General features: G+C 43.6%; 2 protein-coding genes across 2 annotated transcripts in view; both read right to left on the minus strand.

The window, feature by feature from the left end:
- Positions 1–924: 924 nt before the first annotated feature.
- LOC131690621 (uncharacterized) overlaps positions 925–20839 on the minus strand; it is a 117359-nt gene continuing 97444 nt past the window's right edge. Inside the window, exons 3-6 of the mRNA XM_058976542.1 lie at positions 4398–5300; positions 2526–4337; positions 1745–2473; positions 925–1671 (exon numbers count right to left, since the gene is read on the minus strand). Coding sequence (XP_058832525.1) covers positions 1276–1671; positions 1745–2473; positions 2526–4337; positions 4398–5192 — 3732 coding nt within the window. The 5' untranslated portion in view covers positions 5193–5300 and the 3' untranslated portion in view covers positions 925–1275. The remainder of the gene's footprint in view (positions 1672–1744; positions 2474–2525; positions 4338–4397; positions 5301–20839) is intronic.
- LOC131676205 (ectopic P granules protein 5 homolog) overlaps positions 9673–20839 on the minus strand; it is a 16943-nt gene continuing 5776 nt past the window's right edge. The window contains exon 7 of the mRNA XM_058955326.1: positions 9673–9775. Within this exon, the coding sequence (XP_058811309.1) occupies positions 9673–9775 (103 nt within the window). The remainder of the gene's footprint in view (positions 9776–20839) is intronic.

Here is a 20839-nt window from a genome sequence, read left to right on the forward strand (position 1 = left end):
TAAAGTGCTCGAATCGAAGAATTGGTAGTTAAACGTTTCCGTGTGAACGTAACGATTGAGCATTTACTCGGGTTTAAAACCATTCTGTTTAGATCACATAACGTACCAAAGTTCTCCAGACCTCTCTGAAGAAGCTCGGCATAGGTTTTATCCTGTATTTGTCGAAAAAATTTCATGCCAGTGAAAGAAAGGCCTTGTAATGTGATATTGACCTCATTATAGTAGAGGAGGAATATTACTGGACCTAGATGGCTTCCTTGTGGGATGCCGGATGTAGCAAAGAATGATGCAGATAGACAGCCCTTAATGCTGATTTGGAGTTGCCTTCCATCGAGGTAGGAACGAAACCAACGCTGAAGTTGTCCATGAATACCGAGTTTGTCCAGCTTCGCTATTGAGATACTATGGTAGATTTTGTCGAAGGTAGTATTTGGAGTAAACCAATAGGATCTGAAACGACCAGCTCGAATAGTTTTGATACAGCACTTCAACACGAGATTCCCCAATAATTGTGTTCGATTTGTTTTTATGAACTGGTAACATGTGCGCTGCTTTCCAGTAGGAAGGTATTGTTCCAGTAGAGAGTGATAGCTCGAAGAGTCGCCGAAGTGGTTCAAGAAGTCTGCTGATGCACTTTTCGACAAAAATCGAGGGAGCGCCATCTAACCCCGGGGAACTAGATGCTCTCAATTTTAAATTTGCTGCAAGAATGGCAGCATTATCGACGCTAATTCGATTGATAGTTCTTCCTAGAGAAGGAGTTAAATCAGCGGCGGTAGCGACTTGTTGTGGTAGAAGGCGCTCGTTGGAAAAAAACGTTTGTAAATTTGTCGGAGAACAATTAACCCAGAAACGTCATCATATTTTTGTCCTGTTACAATCACACGTAAAATAATTGAAAATTTATTGAACATTTTTACGCTTGTTAGTACACCTTAGATACTAAATAACATGCAGTTTGATGTTAATGAAAGAAAATTGTATTTATTAAGTAATTGTTTCGTCAAAAATGAACAGTCCGACTAAATGATCGTTATATGTACTCGGATCGCAGGGCTTAGCCACTAACATTAGACACGGTGATATAATCTACTAATCCCTTCCCACGACGCAACGCAAGGTTGAACCGTTGGTTTCCTATTGAGCTTTACGCAGAGAAAAAAAATTGTCTAAAATCCGTCCGCGAGGGGCGCCACGTCGCACCCCACACCTACACATACACACATTCGATGACTAGATGGCAGTTTTGATCGTTGTGATCTCGAAAGTACCAAATCACTTCTTCAATCCGCCATAGCTCTTGCTACTTTTGGCCTGGATTATTCGCGAGATGTACGGCGTCCGGGTGTCGATGTAGCTCAAGCTGCTATCTACGTCATCATCGTCGTCATCATGGTTTCCGTTGTTATCGTCGCCGCCGTCGTCGTCCTCGTCACTATTGAAATCATCTTCGTGCTGATCGCTGATTAGGTTCCCACCCGAGCCGGAGGAAAACTTTCGCTCCAAGGTGGCACCGTGGAAACGCGAATGTCCTAAACGTCGCGCTTGTCCGTGCATGTACGATGAGCGTTCCAGTGTCGTTTCCTTCTTGCGATACAATCCGTTAGTTTTCGGTAGCTGGATCGTATCGTCCGCGTCCGGTTCACCGCTACGCTTGGTTATCTCAACAGTCTCGGGTGAAATAGTAAACAGAAAAAGTTAACAATATTCATCTGCTATCAGTGGGGAGAATACCCAAACTTACCTCATCCTCCTCATTGCCGTCGTACGGTTGTCCGGTTTCTTCCATCGTAAACAGCCGCAGCTGGTGTCTGATGGAAGCCTTCTCGCGGGCTCGTTTCTTTTGAAACTCTTCCTCAACTCGTCTCATCGCTTCCAATTCGCTCAGTCGCATGGCTTCCTTGATTTCCGCTTCCCGCGATAACTTCTCGGCGACACGTCGCTTCTCGATCTGCCGAATTGTACTCTGGAAGGTAAAGCGATGATTCTTTCGGTGAGTAATCTTTACCGGGAAACTCTCGACCGGATCCTGCACAGGATCTTGCATATTTTCTTTGCTTTCTTTTCGCTTCTCCGAATGTGCATGGGACTTGGTGGCGGTTACGACAGGTGTTTCTGGCACATTGTTATTGTTTTGGTCGTTCTTCCCGGTGGCCGTGATCACCTTAGTTGCTTCCTTTGGCAGATACATCATGTGTTTACCGCTAACAACGTACGTAATGGCGGAATGCTTCACGGGTTTGGTGAATTCGTCTTTCTTGGTACCGTTGGATGGAGTTTCCGGCGGTGATTGTTTGGGAGTTGTTGGACTCAGTTGCCGCTTTTCGTAGGCATTGGTGATAGTCGGTGTCTCCAGTCGGGAAAGAAACCAATTATCCCCGCTTTCCAGCGGACTCACGTCAGCATCACTCGTGAATGCATCCGATACCGATTTACGTAGCTTTTGAAGACTATTGAACATGTGTTTCTCAACCTGAAATGATGAATGTGGAAATCATTTGACCAGATTTGAACAGAAAACTTACCTTTTCCGCGGCTCCTGCTCCCGGATAAATCGACAGGTGGCTTTCCCTCGGAAGCGACAAGCTAAATAAGTGTCCTTTGCTGGAGAAATCGTTCGGTCCATTGCTTAGCGGAGTTTCCTCGATAAGTTGCCGGTTGTCGCAGCTTCCCGTCGTGTCATCATCATCCTCCAAATCCTGCTGAGGCGTCCACGGCGTTAACCGGATTGCGTTCGAAGACCACGCATTATTTCCACTATCGTCAACCGGTGAACTTTCCGGCGAATCACGTTCCTTACTAGAAGCCATCTGTGCCTCTCCAATATCCGGAAGACCAGCATCCCCGGATATCCCACTGTCTCCGCTTTTGTTGTCCTGCAAGCCAGGGATCGGTTCGCGATAGATACGCTCGATTCGATCTTCGGCAGCGTCCACAGTCTCCATACTACGCAGCATTGTTTTCTTCTCCACAAATGGAAACAGTTCCGTAGAATCGCGTCCAAAGTCATCCTCAGTGGTCAGCAAACGCCAAGCCGCCGCCGGACTAAAGCGTGGAATATCGAACTGTTTACGCGGCAGCGTTGGACGTAGTTTAAGTGAAATCTCCTGACCTTCCGATTCGACGTCACCGGAATTGGTTCGCATATCTACTTCCGATGAAGCGGCGGAATCCGAGCCGGACGGTTGGAACTTGGACCCATTCAGAAGGCTGGCAGCGAAGCGATCGATCGCGTCCAGCTGTGTTTTGTCCATTTCGGAGTCGTTCATTTCGTCCTGATGATAGTTGTTTTGAACGGGGGATCGTTCGTCATCTTCGGAAGAATTTGGACTCGAGTCAACGCGCGTTTCGACCATTTTTGCTTTGAGGAGAATGGTCGGTGAAATTTTCTGTTGCTCTTTTGATGCTGCCTTCGAGGCGGACATTCCAAAGTAGAAACTGCTTTTCGGTAAAGGTGGAGGAGGGGGTGGTGGACTGTCGGAGCATGTTTTTCGTTCGGGTTCTTGCTTCGGTGCCACCGAAATTATGAGGCTGTTTATCGGCGCATCCACCTTGGTGCTTTGTTTCACTTCCGTACTTTTGCGATGACCTAAGGAAGCTTTCGGCTGTGGTTGACTTGGTTTGGAATCTAAAGTTGATTTTTTTCTAGTTGCAAGCTGAAGTTCCTTCTGGAAGTCAGTGATGGCAGGAGTGATCGCCGCTGGTTGCGATTGCTTTCGTCGATCTTCCTGAGCCTTTGACTTATATCTGGGTTCGGCGGATGAAACTCTACCCAACTGTTGATGCTGATGTTGCTGCTGCTGTTGCAGTTGTTGTTGTTGCTGCTGCTGTTGGACGCTTTCCTTTTCCAGCAATGACTTGACGATGGATTTTCGTCGTGAAATCGGTGGCGACATGGTCGGCTTGATTTCTGGCACATGTTCAGTCCGTAGCATTCGGTCCCGATCAAGCACTCCGATGTCAAAAGTTTTCTCTCGTCGGAAAAATGAAGTTGGATTCAGTCGGGACTTGGGTTTATCCAGAGTGCCTATGCTGAAGTCAGTCTCCCGACGATTCGTCGGTTTGTAGGTACTGCTGTTCGTTGGTGATACCCGAGGCTTGACTTGAGCGATGTTTTGAGCATTTTTCGATGAGTATTTTGCATCTGAGGCTTCCGGAAGTTTGGTTATGTTGAGATTTTTCTTCGTTTCAGCACGTGTCTTAAAGAGCCGCAACTTACGGCTCGGGTTGTTACTGTTGCTGTCCGATGAGGGCAGCGTCGAGGATGCATCGGAGTTCGTTTTCCGTAGTGGTGAGTACGCGATGATGCGTTGCTTCTCAACCACCTCCGGTTCTCGCTGAAAAAACACAGAAGAGTATGAATAAATTTTCAACAACTAAAACATCGTTATGATTACCTTTTCTAGTACAGGTGGAACAGGTGCCTTCTTCTTGTTCTTTCCCTTGATTATCTTTGACTGGACAGGTTTGCTGTTCCGGTGTCCTTGTGCTGCTCCTCCCCCGCCAGACTCATCCTGCAGTTCAGGTTTGCCCGTGGAAATCCTTAGATCCGGTTCCGATCCAAAGCGTTTCGAGTTAAGCGTCCCGTGATCGTAGCTCGGTTTTCTTTGGTTGTTTGCGAATCCTCGTGATCTCGCGGGTGACTCCTCAAAGTCACGTCTCGCTGACGGCATCATCATATTGACCTGCGTCCGCGAGCGGGTCATAAGCATTTGCGGTGGCAGAGAGTTCAGAATTCCATTTTCATCCGATTCGTCGAAGCTCTGCTTCTGATGTTGCTGATACGTTGGCGACGAGATACTCTTCGATCGCTGAAGATTATTGTTTTTGCTTATAGTTCCACCGGAATGCAAAATGTTTCCATTGTTGGTGGGACGTAGCTTCGCTACCCTACCGGGAATATCCGGCAGGACCTTCATTGGGGGTGGTAAGCTGGGACCACTGCTGGTGGACTCCCGGTGTCCCAACGGTTCGTGGTTATGTCGGTTATCAAAGGTTCGATGACCTCCGCCGCCATTTCGTAGGTCTCTCTGGTAGGACTCAAGCCAACCGGGTGGTACACCATGATGGCCATTAGGACCATTTCGAAGCATCTCGTGGTACCGCTGGTGGTGCTGATGGTTGTGATACTGAGTATGATGATAGCCATCATCGTATCCCGGTAAACCGTTCATGCTGCCAGAGTTACCCATTTTTTGGGATTTTTTTTTTCAATTTACCTAAGAGCGGTGATGAGGCTTCGTTTCCTTCAAAGGTTTTGAGTTTAGCTCTGGTTCTGTAGTCAATTCACTTCATTTCATCTGGAATTGGATGGAAAAAATACTCATTAGTGCTCTTGTTTCTAAGAAGATACTCTAATAACTGAATCAATCTGATTTCGAAGAATACTCTTTCAACAACGGATTGGCTTGGTATTTTGTACAGCCCCATAGAGCATAGGATAGTTATGTGTATAACATTTCTAGTCTAGGACAAGCAAACGTATTCTTTTAAATTTTGGATTCGGTTACAGAGGTTTTAACCTTAGTGTTATTCAACTCATTTTCGGGTCAGAAAATTCTCTTTAGAGGTTGGGAAACCAACCCAAGAGAGCTGTGTACAAAGCAATCAATTTACCAACTACGCTATGCCCGCCCCCTTAATAAATTCTTTTTTCCCCTGCTTTCTGAACAACGAGATACTGTTTGACTGCAGGCATGAAATTGAAAAGGTTAATCCCAACTTATTCACTTTTCGATTCAACTAGTCGCAACATTTTAGCCGGTCTTCATGATTGCCTATTGGCGTCTGTTTCTTGCATCGTCGCTACGTTTTTGAACATACATGGCCCTTAATTGGTACCCATAGAAAGCGACTAAAATACTTATATGATTGATGGAGTAATATGTGATCTAGCAGATTGAAAGAAAATGCAAAATCACGACCGTTTGTCCCATTGTTGCTGTGTACATTTCGAACTACGTCTTTGGAAACATTCATTTCTATATCGCTATTGTACACTTCCGTGTCATCATTCAGATAGCTGCATTCATATTCGCGATCGGATATTCTCCCTTGTTTTTTTCCCCTCACGAATCACGATTGTGAGCTTCCTCACTGATGGCACTGGCTGTTTATTTTGAGGTACTTGACGCAGCTTGTCCGTATCAACTGAACAGCTGCCACAAATTCGACAACCATTTGTAGTTCAGGTAAAGGTATTGGAGGCTGGGTTGGAATATATTTCCGTCGGTGAGTTTTTCTTAGCGATTTCTGAACAGGCATAAAGTGCCAGGTCTTATCACTGAACTGGTACGTATTGGTTTGCCCTTGAAACGTGCAAATAATTCTCTGCGTAACTGTACAATTGCATTATGCTCTGTACTTCTCAAGGCAAAAACCATTTGAAATATCGGAAAGTAGTTCCTACATTCCCTTTAAACCCCAAATGTAGTCTGATTCTTTTAATGGCCAATGTGCAAATAAGTGGTGCCAAATCTTGTAGCCGAACCTCAATTTTGCCATCGTCCATATATATGGGGATCTGTATTATAGCGTGGTCACATACAACCACGTATTTTAAGTTGTTATGTTAAATGAATGTTTTCGCATGGGCCAATTTGTTGAATGAATGCCATGGTAGAACTCGACAAAGACGACTTCGGTAAGCTTAAGCTCCATTTTCAGCCGGAACTATGACTGGCATCTCCGGCTAGTTTGACTGGGTGGTTGGATTGTTTTAATCAGTTCATCCACTTGATAGAAAAGTTTGCATTAGTTTGACTGCGCCCATTTTTTTTCGTTTTAAATATCTGAAAACTACCCGAATACGAACCCGAATTTTATTTTATGTCGAACCAGGAAAAACTATTTTACAGCTTTACCGTATATATCTCCTTAGCGGAGAAAGGCTTAGTAAAACTATTCTTTCACCACTAAGGAGAAAACTTTAAAATCACATTTGCGCAAAAAACTGTAACTGAATCAGTTATAGAATTTGTGTCTCGGCTCATCAAAATCTGACACTAACTTAGTGACATGACTAAGCTAACGCCAGATTTCAATCAGCGTAATCAGAACTCCTTTTTCTTGCGGTACATCACGCAGAACTAGGGGTTTGTTCAGTAACACAAATCGTGTTTTCGTTATTTGGAGCTAGCGTCAATCCAGCGCTAGTTTAGTCATGTCACTAAGTTAGTGTCGGATACTGATGAGACGAAATCGAAACGCAAATTCCATAACTAATTTAGTAGGTTTACCCACAGAGAAACATTCAAAGAGGGGTAAAACATCTGGTTGATCTCGCTTCAAATTTCGGTTATACAGGCCCTTAGTATATTTATCATTTTTATTACAAGATAGATTAGGAACATATAGGGAAAAACGTCAAGCTATCCTGAACTAGATCACGGGTTCAACTGAGACCGAGCGTCACAATACCCGGTACATACCCAGGCAACGTGATCGATGTCGTGATAGCATTTGTCCCAACCATACGATTACGCTCTGTAACCTCAACACGCCGTTGCGCATCCAACGTGAATCGGGACATTACACAAAGGCTTGCCACCAATTGAGTGTCCTCTGACGACAAATACTGAAAAATGCATTGAATCAGATTGATCTTCTAATGCGTCCACAGTTCGCAGCTACTTCTGTAATTTGTCCGGGAAATACGGGAATTGCTTTTTGGGCTTCATCGCACGAAGAGCCTCAATAGAGCCGAGGTTGTCCGAAATGATAAAGTAGTAATCTGTGGGCCAAGTATCGGTATACAGAATAGAATCTAAATCTGCTACGTAAACTGTTCCAGGATCATTGAGCTTGAATGAAACGGTGTCATTGTCATTAAAAACACCGAAGCTAGTGAACCCATCGAGATTCAATCCGTCAGCGAGGAACATTTGATTATAATGGATTTCTCTGAATTTGTGGGCGTATGGGATCTAAAGTTCCAAGGATGTGTCAAAGAATACAACTGAGTTAGAAGTTAAAAAAAAAGTTATTTAATGAAAGACCATGCTAGGGCAGCTTATCTGAAAGAACGTTGATAGAAACCTAACCTACTTTATTTTCAAGAACATTGATATCTGCTCCTTACTAGTATAAGCCATTTGAATTTCTATCGAAAGCAACGCAAGGTAATCGTTCGTCCCTTTGCCTTTACGGAAGCCAAATTGTCTTTCTGACAGCAAGACATTTTCTTCGATTCAATGGTCGAGGCAAAACAAGATCTTCCTCTCGAACAGCTTTCGTGCGCAGGAAAGCATACAATCGAACGATACGAATTGTGATCGGAGGCTGGTTTTCGGATGCCAATGACTCTCACTTGCCTCCAATGAAGAAGAACCATTTTACCCTTCCATTAAGCTTCTTTTGGTGGAGTCTGGCAGATTCTTCAACATGTCGAATGTGATTCCACCTGGCCCTGGGGCTCTAATTGTTACCTAATAAAAGATGTTCTATTCGCGCTATCGCGAGGGGACGCGGCTCTGGAGGTCTTCTGTGGCCTTTTTTAGCGAAATAAAATATTCAGCGGTTAGAATATTCCACGCTTTCGTTATTATTGTTTCGGTTGTGCATACGCCAGTATTCATCGATGTTTCTCTCGTTAACCCGCCGACGAACCGGCACCAGTATCCACGTTTTCTGGTTTTCATCAAACTCTTCGTTTGCATTTCTAACGTCGCATACTGTCGATAGCTAGCGGGCACCCCATGGTCCCGGAATGCCCTATACGCGATGGTCTTCTCCGCGTATAAATTTGAGCACTCTTTGTCTCATCACGAATTCTGCAGCTCCACTGTAAAACAGTGATTAAATCCCTCGTTCAATGATTTAGCCAGCGAAGGATACAATCGCAGCGCGGAAGGGTCATATAACTGTAAACTGCAGGAGCTACTTATTTCGGGTTTCTTGTAGCATTTCCGAACGATTTTTTTTTTATTTATTTGTTATTTTAGGAGCCTTCAGTCCTTTACAAGGAAGATTAGGTGAAGAACTGTTTCTTCTCTTCCTAAAACTTTTAGGCACTTAGGTACAGACTTAGCTTTTTTCAGCATTTCTGCAAAAGATCGCTTGGAACGGAACGTTTAAGTTTATCTCCGCATAATTTGTATGCGGGGCATGTTGAGAGATGCAGATTCTCCCCACAATAAGGGCACTGTTCAGGGTTCCTACTTCGAGATTCATCTTTATGATTCTTGCGACAGCGAGCCTTATTGCTTCAATAGGTGACTGTGTGACCCAATTGTTTGCAATTGAGGCAGTTCATGACCCGCGGTACAAATAAACGGACAGGTAGAGCGAACCCAGCTAAAGGAACTCGATAAGAGTTTGATTGGGGGTATGTTTTTGAACCATTCCCCGCGACTAATACTGAATGCAATCGAATATTTTTACCGGTTGTAATCGATTTCTTAAACAGCCAATCCCGTACTGAAGCAGATCGCATGTCTCAAACTCTCGTCGTTGACGAGGCCTTCAATCTCCACCCTTACCGCTGGAATATACACATTATAGTACTGTGTAAAGTGCTCGCAGCAAGCAATGTCGTTTGCATGCTGTGAGTTGGCTAACAAGACCCTGACCTTATCCGGGTAGACCTTTGATATTTCGGTCACAGCCGAGAAGCGTTCTGTCAGACTTCGGCCGGAAGAACACCCCCAATGGACCGGTGTTATGGGTGATGTTTTAGTCGGAGGAAAGCCGTATGAGTTGAACCTGAATTGACCATTCGGTGACGGAACAATCTAAACCGTTAACGTACGGAGTATGCGCCCGCGCATACGGGAAGCTGTAATAAATATGTTCAAAAAGATAAAAGTTAACTTCAAATCAGTAGCCGATAACACACTGACCCAGGCTAACAATCGGCGAGAAACTTCCTGACAGCCGTCCGTGCTTTACATCAGCACGCAGAAGCAGCTCCAAGCTGGTCGATCAATCACAGCAACTTATAATTTCTTGTTGGGATAACGTGGACAAAATCTTCCCTGGAACGTTGCGTCTAGTAGTTTGCTCGTGATTCACTGACGGAATAACGGCACCAGGGCTGAAAACAAATTGTTTTTATTCAATGAAAAGGAACAGCAGAAAACTGACTGCGAAAAAAGTGTCCTGCTCCAGACCAGAGCTCGCCTACTATGGACACTCATCGATTTTTTCCACTGGTTAAAGGACGATTCAGACGATACAGCGGCTTCCGTCAACGTGAACGGAACGTCACCGTTCCGTCAGGATATGTTATATGTAATTAAATGGAGGCATTCACACACAACATGAACGGTACGTAACATTTTGACGTACGGCACGTGTGAATGGGCACAAGAGAAACGCATTTAACTTATCCTGACGGAACGGTGACGTTTCGTTGACGTTGACGGAAGCTGATGTATCGTCTGAATCGTGCTTAAATCACTACAACATAGAAAGGAAATATGTAACAAATTCAATGTTTTTGCCTTTCTCATATAAAGAAAGGCTATGCAATCACTGTAAAAATCGACTTTTTAACGGAGGCCCGGAGGGCCGAGTGTCATACACCATTCGATTCAGTTCGTCGAGATCGGCAAATGTCTGTGTGTGTGTATGTATGTGTGTGTGTATGTGTGTGTGTATGTGTGTGTGTCATTTAAACTCACACAATTTTCTCAGAGATGGCTGAACCGATTTTCGCAAACTTAGTTTCATATGAAAGGTATAACGCTCCCATAAGCTGCTATTGAATTTTTAGTTGATCCGACTTCCGGTTCCGGAGTTACGGGTTGAAGAGTGCGGTCACCCAGCAAATACCCATACAAACTGGTACCACCATGATGTTCAAATGATGTAAAACATATTAAAATTGATGTAACATTACTCTAGTTTGCGGGTCTGGATCACTAATGATCAATCAAAGCAGCTTTGACCACATTGGCCACCTATGACAGTTCATGACGCCCCCGGGGAACCCGCCAAGTTCCTAAGCTAATATCACACCCATTCCCCAATGAATTCTCTACCGATTTTTACAAACTTGATTTCAAATGAAAGATACAGTAATACCATTGACTGCTGCTGAATTTCATTCTGTTCTGACTCTTGCTTCCGGAGTTACAGGGGTGTTAGTAAGGATACACTGGAATTTCCCATATAAATCGGTACAATCGTAATACCTCAGAGGCTAAAAACTATTGAAATGGTCACCAAATTACTTCTAATCGCAGATCTAGATCACTGATTGCCAATCAAACATTCTTTGAATATATTGTCCACTATCGACGATTCCGGAAGTCCGGAATTCCGGGCATATTCCACAAATAAAGTCACATTGGTTCTTCGGTGATGACTGAACCGATTTTCTCAAACCAAGTCTCAAATGGAAGGCAAAATATGCAGCTGAGTATTGCATCAGAGCCCCTCCGCCCCCCCCCCCCCCCCGCCTTGCCCTTACATCTCCCTCCTTCATCACTACCGTCCCCTTGGACCACCCTCACGCCCGCATTTCCTTCATCCACCCCGTATACCAAAATAAGATGAAGGATTTCTGACGCATCCTCCACTCCCACTCTACTAACCCCCCATTCCCTCCACTTTTAAACCCATTCCACCAACATTTCAAAATATAATCACATGAAGATAACATTGAACTCATGCTGATTAAGCTAATTAAATACTATTCTTTTGCCTTTCTCATATAGAAAGGTTACGCAATTGCTCCAAAAACCGACTTTCTAACCGAGGCCCGGAGGGCCGAGTCTCATATAACATTCGACTCAGTTCGCCGAGATCGCAAAATATCTGTGTGTATGTATGTGTGTATGTATGTATGTACGTATGTATGTATGTATGTATGTGTGTGTATGTGTGTGTGTATGTGACCAAAAATGTCACTCATTTTTCTCAGAGATGGCTGAACCGATTTTGACAAACTTAGTCTCAAATGAAAGGTGCAACGTTCCCATAGGCTGCTATTGAATTTCTAATGGATCTGACTTCCGGTTCCGGAATTACAGGGTGATGAGTACGATCACGCAGAAAATGTCGATTTTAAGAAATTCTGCAATGAATGTATAATGGTGAAAATTTTTCCAAAATGTGACCACAACTGCTTCGATTTGTAGTACTAGGTCATTAACAGCCATTCAAAGTCTCTTTGGTCACATTGGCCACCATCATCGGTTCCGGAAGCCCCGGCGGAAGTATCTAAATTCAGAATAACATTCACATCGGTTTCTCGGAGATGGCTAGACCGATTCGGCTAAACTTGGTCTCAAATGAAAGGTATTGCGTCCTCGTAAATGGCTATTTAATTTCATCCCGATCCGACTTCCGGTTCCGGAGTTACAGGCCTGGGCGTGCGATCACAGAGCAAATTGTGATTCAAACCGATACTCCGATGAAAGCAAAAAAGGTAAAAATTTCGCTAAAATGTCTCTCAAACAACTTAAATTTGCTGTTCTCGGTCACCGACGGCCAACCAAACTTTCGTTGACTACATTGACCACCATAGATGGTTCCGGAAGTGCCTGGGAAAAGCGGCCACCTTTCAAAATTTACGAACTCACATCAGTTTCCCGGAAATGGTTTGGTCGATTTTCACAAACTTAGTCCCAAATGATAGCTATAATATCCCCACAGATGTCTATAAAATTTCGTACGGATCGCTTATATGGGTCCGGAAATATAGACTAAATCGTCCGGTCACATATGAAATTCCCATATAAGCCGGAACTCAATTTTTTTTTCAGAGGGGGGACCCCATGAAATTTCAGAAATCGAATTCGTATTTTTGATGCCAAACATCTTAAAAATGCATGAAACGTCGAGATTTTATGTTATCTCGAAATTTTTTTTTTATAAAGATCGACTTTTTGGGACTTTGCCGATTTCGCACCTTTTTTTTCAGTTCAATATTACCATGGCTGTTTTTTCTTTTTCAAAATTTTAGAACTCGAATAATGATTTATTTTCCTGTATATAGTTGTCATGTGATGTATAATAATAAAATGTAATATATGCATTTAAAAGTTTTTAATGAATATAAACAACGCACACATTCTCGTGATTCATGATTGAGAAAGGCACAATTGCACCGCTAGGTGGATTAAAATAGGTTTTTTCTTGTGAGAATGGCGGAAAATTACTAGGCGTCTAGATGACATTTTTTCCTAGCCAACTACAGTCATGATTCACTAGTTGGTCTCTTTTTAACTGAAACGCTTTTTAGTCGGACCTTCGCTAGTTGGACCATTATTCAACTTAAAAGCATTTGAATGCCAAATCCACTTAGACAATCAAGCTGACAATAATTAGAAATGCGAACAGATGCATTTACACTACTAACATCTCCTTTGGATTGTTTTTAACGTCGGTAAAACTAGCGACCAAAAGTTGGACAGAGGGTGTGGCCCAACCAGCGAATCACGACTGTTCTAGATCATTTGAGTACTACCCTTGGCCAAAGCTTTAAAGGTGTTTTAATAAGCATTCTAATTTTTCTCCTCATTTCGTGATTTTCAAATATCTTTGTATATTGAAATTAATTGCGTCCGGAATTCAAGGTACAATATTCGAATTTTGAATGAAAACGACGTTTACAAATCTTAAACTCTAGAAATATATTTTTTTTAATTGCCTAAACAAAGGCGAAGGCTTCACGACATTCTCACCTACATGTTAAACAATATTCATATTTATTTTTAATCACAGCGATGTGCAAAGATTGTGCCGTTACAACAAACAACGAACCCGCACTAATTAGCCACTGTGCGAAGGAAGGCAAACGACGCTATAATGCCCTGCAGGAACTTTGTTTGTGAACGATTGAAATCACAATCTAAGACCCATTACGGTCGAAAGGCCAATCAAAATAATCGCACGGATCTTAACCTCAAAAGACAACTCTTTATTGCATAATTGACGGGAAACCAGCAGCGCGAACGCAGTCTCCGCTCTTTATCATTGTGGGGCATGGGAGCTTCGTGCGGATTTCATTTCGTCATCATCAGCGCGCACAATCTCAGACCGGGCACATTCGTAATGAAAAATGTCAAACCATAACGCGAGATATAGGGGTTGTCTTATGTTATGTTGCCGATCCCTGGATCCGCTCCTCACCCAGCAGCGTCCACGTTCAAGACGGTCCCCCGGTCGCTGGATGACAAGGGGTGCGTGATGAATTCAGGTTTCGACTTTTCTCCTGCGCCTACTTTGACCCGATCCGGTATATGTGGCAGTCGGTGGCGGTGACGGGATGGTGAAAGTTTTACGTAATCGAAATCGGTTGGTCGGTCGAGCCTTGTGAGCGATTCCGAGGGTAAACTTGTAGCACTGCCTCCGCTCCAGAGGGGACTATTTACGACTTTCGTACTCCCGATTGAGGTCCGAGCATCGGTTGATGTGGTGCGCATACATTTACGTAAGTTACTGGTGTGTTGGTCGGTGTGCATTTTTTTTGGGCCGTTGAAAGATAAAATTTCAGCAGGACGAGATGAGAAAGCTATTATACAGTGACCGGGTGCTTTGTTGATTTATGTAAACGGGTTGATGCGATAATTTTATGAATGTCCGGGGAGGGGGTGTTTATGCAACATGCGATCGCTTGATTGATTTTAATTATGGGATCGCCGGCGGGGTTTCGGACATTGCCAATAAATTATGTCATATTGAAATGTGATTTTTTTGGGATGCCGAGATATGCTTTCAGGTGGCCCAGAAAATTGCATGGTCGAACACTGGTCCAACAGGTACTGGTCGAGATGCTGATGTGTTTCGATGTGTGTGATTTATGTAATTTCGCTTTTTTCCTTTCTACCCTTTTTAGGAATTCAGTATGATCCATGTTTTCTGCAACAGTTTTTGAGCTATTTTAAGAAACTTATCATTTTGAAAAAAGAAAATGTAACTTGTTATTGTCAGTTAACTTCATAACTAATGTAACAAAGATGTATCTCAGAGTCTTGATCAAATAAAGGTAAAATCATCAAAATTCAAAAAGTAACGTATTTGGCAAGCAGTCTGCAACTGTAGACAGGGAAAAAAAGGAATTCGTTACTCCATGAATCAGAAATTAATGGTATTTATCAAAAGCAGTGGGTAGAGGTTTCTGCATTTTTCGAAGCGTTATAAGCATTGTCTTTAATGGTCTGACGTGGAGACTTTGTGCCACAACATAGGAACAGAAAAAACGGAAAATACCTAACTTTTTCATGAATCAGTTTCGATTAACGCATCTTTTTCTCCCCATTCATGACACTGTGTATTGTGAGTCGTTTTTTCCCTCATCTTTCCAACCCCCCAACATTCAAGCCTATCCATCGCCACACACACGCACTGCCGGAGATGTATCTTTCCAGCGTTCAAAATTACAAAAGTGCTCTCAATAGGCTGGCATCTTATTACACTTTTTGCCTCTTACAAATTGGGAGCTCTTGCATCACCTTTTCTTTTTGGACTGTGCTGTGAAGAATCCGTATCGCAGTAGGCATCTCTTAATGGGTTCAATGCTTTTTGGGTTTTCTTTCGTTCGGATGATCACGATAACGGCGGTCACTTATTTGCCTGTTGCATCTTCCAGAATCCAGCTCCCAAAAATTTACCCCTCCACGACCCTAATAATAGCTTATATCCATTTAGGGTCTAACCTTGGAGCTTAATTATACCATTTTGGCGGTTTCCGTTGCGTGCGTCGCTGCTTTGAAGAATCAGTTTTGAAAGTTTGGCTAATGTCAATTTCCCTCTTTCCGTTGTTGGATTCAAGCAAATTTGAACAAAACTCGTAAACAACAGAACAAAAAACCGACGGACGGAGCCGCTTCGTAAAAAAACAAATCTCCTACAAACATCTTCAATGTCATGGGAACGGCCGCCGACACGACACGAGCAGCCAAATAGTGCGGGTATACCAGTACATAATAAATGGAAGGTATTTTTGCGTCATTCGCGCTCTCCGGTGGGTCCACTGACCACTCGGTGTGCTATTGAATAAGCAAACAACAAGTAGTAGGCAGGGTGTTTTGTATCGTTTTTCTCAGTCGTCGTCGTAGACACAATTCAAAAGCCATGGGGTGGAACCGGCTTTTGCGGACAACAACACCTATAGATCATCACAAATCCAGATCATAGCATGCCGTCAAAGATGGATGTTGCGTGTGGTGATTGTGGAGGCTAACTGCTTTAGAACAGAATGGTGCTTCGCCGCTGGGATTTGTTTGGGTTACCTTGAAAATAATTTTCTCATTGTTTTTCGATGGGATATAACCGTTTTGATTCGAATTCGGGGCACTTGAGAATCTCTTGGTGAATGTTTGTATCAAGTTAGACACTAAATATAACGCACCAAAATTTTATTGTTCTTGACATTTTGCGGTTGCGGAGGCGCATAGGGGGCACAAATCCGGTATATATTTTTATCATCCAGTTTTCAATTAACTGTTCAAACACTGTTTTACTGATGGTTTCACTTTTGGAAAGGCTTGCCCAAGTGAAAAAGTTGGATTTGAATGTTTCGTGTTCCACTCGTCAGTAACTGACACCAACTTGCTGCCAATATAATAATATGAAAAAGTATCATAAAGGTTTTGATTCAAGCGACAATTTCAACACTTATTATTTCATTGAAGGTATAGCACATTTTGATCCCTAAGAGTACTTCTCCGTAGGAGGTACATTGGTCAAAGCGAATGAGATTAAAATCTTGAAAGTTGAGATTAATGTTGGAAGTAAGCCATGTTACACAAAGAGCAAATGTATCACATTTATGGCGATGTGGCAAATATTTAAACGACACCCGCACACTCCAAAAGAATCTGATGGGGAATAAATCTTCACCGCTGACTTAACTGACTGAAGCCTTACGTTCTTGAAGTGGCCGTGCTTTAACAAATCTTCGGCGGTCAGACTCGATCCGATAACAACACCGTCAATCTCCACGTCGCGTGAAGGTACACATACGTGATACTCTAACGCAAAGAGCTGAACGTATGCAACCGCGTTTATTTGCTTCCGGTCAAACAAAACAACGCGAAACTTGTTTGGTAAAATCTTTGCCATTTCGGTTACGGCTGGAATCGTAACCGATGTGCACTGTTTTCGGAATGTACAGAACGTACGGGAGAAAACCGAGAAGAGAAAAATGACATTTCACGCTTGACACTGTTATTTTGAAGATGGAGATGACAAATACAGAGGATGCAGATGGATTCTGGAATATAAGCTCAACTGATCGACATGTAAAAGCAGCTATACATCTCGGGAATGTTGAATGATTTTGCGGGAAAAAATAAGGAGCAAAATCATGTGATTGCCATTTGCCGCCACGGAAAAAAGTTTACACAAAAAATCAAGTTTTCCATAGTGTAAACTCAATTGCCAAATCAAATCACGGATTTTAGCAAACATTCGCACGAAATATTCAGACAAGAAACAATTAGACATGAATTGCTTCCGGCCGAGAAATTGATATTTTTCATCATGATCATCCTGGCCGAACAACCCGGATCGAATGTATTTTAGATTTCCATGTTTCTCGATCTTGGATCTGTCTCCAGTTTCCTTGAATGCTCGCTGCGCGCGCATCTTCCTTGTTTGTACACAGCCAGCGAGTGCGTGGTCTGCCCAGAAGCCGACGGGCTCGTCTAGGTTCTCGGCTGAGCATAACTTTAGTTGGTGTCTCTTCCAGCAATAGCATTACATGTCCAGCCGACTGCAGACTACTGTGTATTATCAGCCTTCCAACGTCAGCACGTTTGTATACTTGGTGCAGTTCGTAGTTCATGCATCCGCGTCATCCTCCATTTCTTGCATTGAGCAAATTTGTAAGATGCGGAACTTTAGCTGACTACCTAAACTATAGAAATTTCTATTCACACCCACAACACGCATTTCTACGTCGCGGCTAATTTATCTTGTCAGTTTATAGTCAGTTTGATTCTAGAAGCCTCTCTTTTAAAAAGCACAAACGCCTCTTCCACTGCTCTGTGATCAACGCTACTGATGTCGATATCGTCCGCCAAGCGAAGAAGCATGTGAGATCTCGTAATGATGATTCCATTGCGCTACGTTGAACGGGTAAATCGACCTGTTTTAATCCATCTAACGGTACAATCGAATCGTATAACTCTCCGGCTATTCCGACACGTGATTTTGACCCATCCAGCGTCATACAAATCAGCTTAACCAGGCTTGTCGAAAAACCATGTTCAAACATTATCTGCCACAGGTCGTTTCGTTTAACTGAATCGTACACCACCTGGAAACCCACAAACAGATGGTGAGTCCGTAAGATATATTCCGGAAATTTTTGTAATTTTATATTGCACGGTAAACATTTGGTCCGTCTTTAATCGTCCTTATCGATACCCGCTTTGGTATACGCATACAAAAGATTATGTCAATGGGTGCAGTCTGCTAAACGGAACAGGAGAGTACCTTGTAGGCGGCATTCACGATAGGTACTACACTCGAGTTTGTGATCCTTCTTGAAGATAGGATATAGGCTTTCCAGCCAATCGGAAGGCACCCGGAGCATCACAGAAACGCAGTGGATTGCTTGGTACAACCGGTCACTCTAAACTTTTGGAAGTTTGGTCGAGATTCAACATCCTGTTCTTCTTTCCCATTGGGTGAACGACCACCAGGTTGAAACCCATAATAAGCAAATTACAATTCTTTTCCATTCTTCGATTTGTGCCTTCTCAACTCGTTTGTCCATTCAATAATAATTCAAAGTGCTCCGTCCATCTGGCAGCTAATTCCTTGCAATGCTTTCCTCTGCATCAGCGAGTGCCATTTCATTGTGCCTACGTTTCTTACGTCTATGAAGTTTTTTTCTCGGTTGCGCTCAGCTCACTACATCGTTGGCTGTTCTGGCATTTAGCCGTTGTAAGCATTCAGCCTTGTTGGCCTGTTTTTTTCTCGTCCAACACTCTTTGGCACTCAACATCAAACCAACCGTTCTGCGTGGCGTTCCTGGTACCCATCTATTCTGTGACTGTTGAACTGACCCTCTCCTGGTTATGTTGTCACGCTGCGTTCACATCATTTCTTGCCATCCGATCTTTGATTTAGTCGTCGAGCTTTCGGCCATAATCCTCAACAACACCCTCAATCGATAGTCAGTCGCATGGTTCTCACCCGCCTGGAACCGGTTATGCTGGGCGGTCTTGAGCGAATCTTACACATAAATAGCTACTGGTCTGAGTCGGCGAACGGTCCTCGGAAGATCCTGATACCAATGACATCGGAGAAATGTCGACCGTCCGTCAAAACATAGTCGATTTGCGAGCAAGTTTCGCCATTTGGGTGTCTCCAGGTGGACTTCCAAATATTCTTCCGTGCAAAAAAGGTGCTACAGATAGTTATACCTCTGGTTGCGGCGAGATTTATCAACCTTGAACCGTTGCCGTTGGTGGTTGAAAGGAAGCCAATAACCGGACGAAAGAATTCTTCTTTCCCAAGCTGTGCACTTGTATCTCCGATGATGAATTTTTTAGGCATTCTCCTTAGTTCGTGTCTAGACGCTCACAGAATGCATCTTTCACATCATCGGGTTTGTCGTTGGTAAGCGCGTTGACATTGCTATAGTTTGTAAGTAGGGGTTTTCCACTACTCGGGTTCTTGTTTGCCCGGCGTACCCTTCTTTTCAGGGCGGCCTAGGTGCCTTTACAGAATTTCGGATTTTCGTAACAACAAAAAAGGGTAAACAAAACAAAACAAACTACTAAATTTACCGACTTTATTGTCCTCCAACTCTCCACTTCACAGCTGCTGCTCCACTTCACTCACTGCTGCGGGAGGTTTCCACCGACCGGCCGGGACAACAACGGCCGCGTTCTCCTTTGGTCGTTGGCTGCTCCGGCAGCGGTCCTTGACAATTAGCTAGGGAGGTGAGCTTGGCTCCTTTGTTGGAACCTCCCTAGCGACGGGGCGTATAATCGCCGGGTCCACTCACTCCCCGTGAATGACCCAGGTAGGTTCCGCAATAACCTACCTCAGGGGGAACCTTTGTCCGCCCTTCTTCGTTCTCCTTTACGATTAACTGTGGAGGAGAGCTAGGCTCGTTCGGCTAATCCTCCATAGTGAGAACGACACTGGTGTTACCTGGGTCCTTTTTGTTTAGCCGAGGAAGCGAGTGGTTCCTTAGTAGTTAGCTTCCTGTTTCGGCGACCGTACACCAGGACTTTTTCGAATGCCCGGACCACACACCGATACACTGACGGATTTCACTTGCCGTCACACGCGCGCACTGAACTTTTGTTACGGTGGCGGGAAACTGTCCCGAAAAAAAGGAATACATCTGGAACGTCTGTTCCTGGCTGTGGTCCGTCACTTTCTGTCCACTCTAACACGATGGCCGCCTTCCGCACTCCACTATCACAGACCGCCAACCGCCTTGTCGCACAGTTGTCAACGATGAGCAGCATAACCAGTGCACACGAATTTTCGCAAGAGGAGAGCGGCAGTCTACCTAAGCCCTATGTTACTAATTCACAAACATAAAACAAAAATTATCTAACCTATCTGTACGAATAAAACCGTTCATAAACGCGAAAACGAACAAAAATTTACAACTAAATGTAAACGGTACCGAACAACGGTGAGCATAATTTTACGTAAACAATACACTCTACGGAGCGTATACGCAAAAAGGGTATATTTCCACCCAGTACTAAATTGTTACCCTGACGGGTTACAAGTTGAAGAACTTGCCCTTTATCCTCAACACGCTGCTGCTTATCAAGCACTGTAAAATCCTCCCACTACTTGAATGAGGTACCCGCAGTTGGGTTTACTGTGCGGAATGTTCGTTCTTATGTGCCGCACCAACGAATTTCGTGAAAAACTGCGATCTCCATCTTCACTTTTTGTAGCTCCCGAG

This window comes from Topomyia yanbarensis, chromosome 1 (genome assembly GCF_030247195.1).
Source record: "Topomyia yanbarensis strain Yona2022 chromosome 1, ASM3024719v1, whole genome shotgun sequence".
NCBI lineage: Eukaryota > Metazoa > Arthropoda > Insecta > Diptera > Culicidae > Topomyia > Topomyia yanbarensis.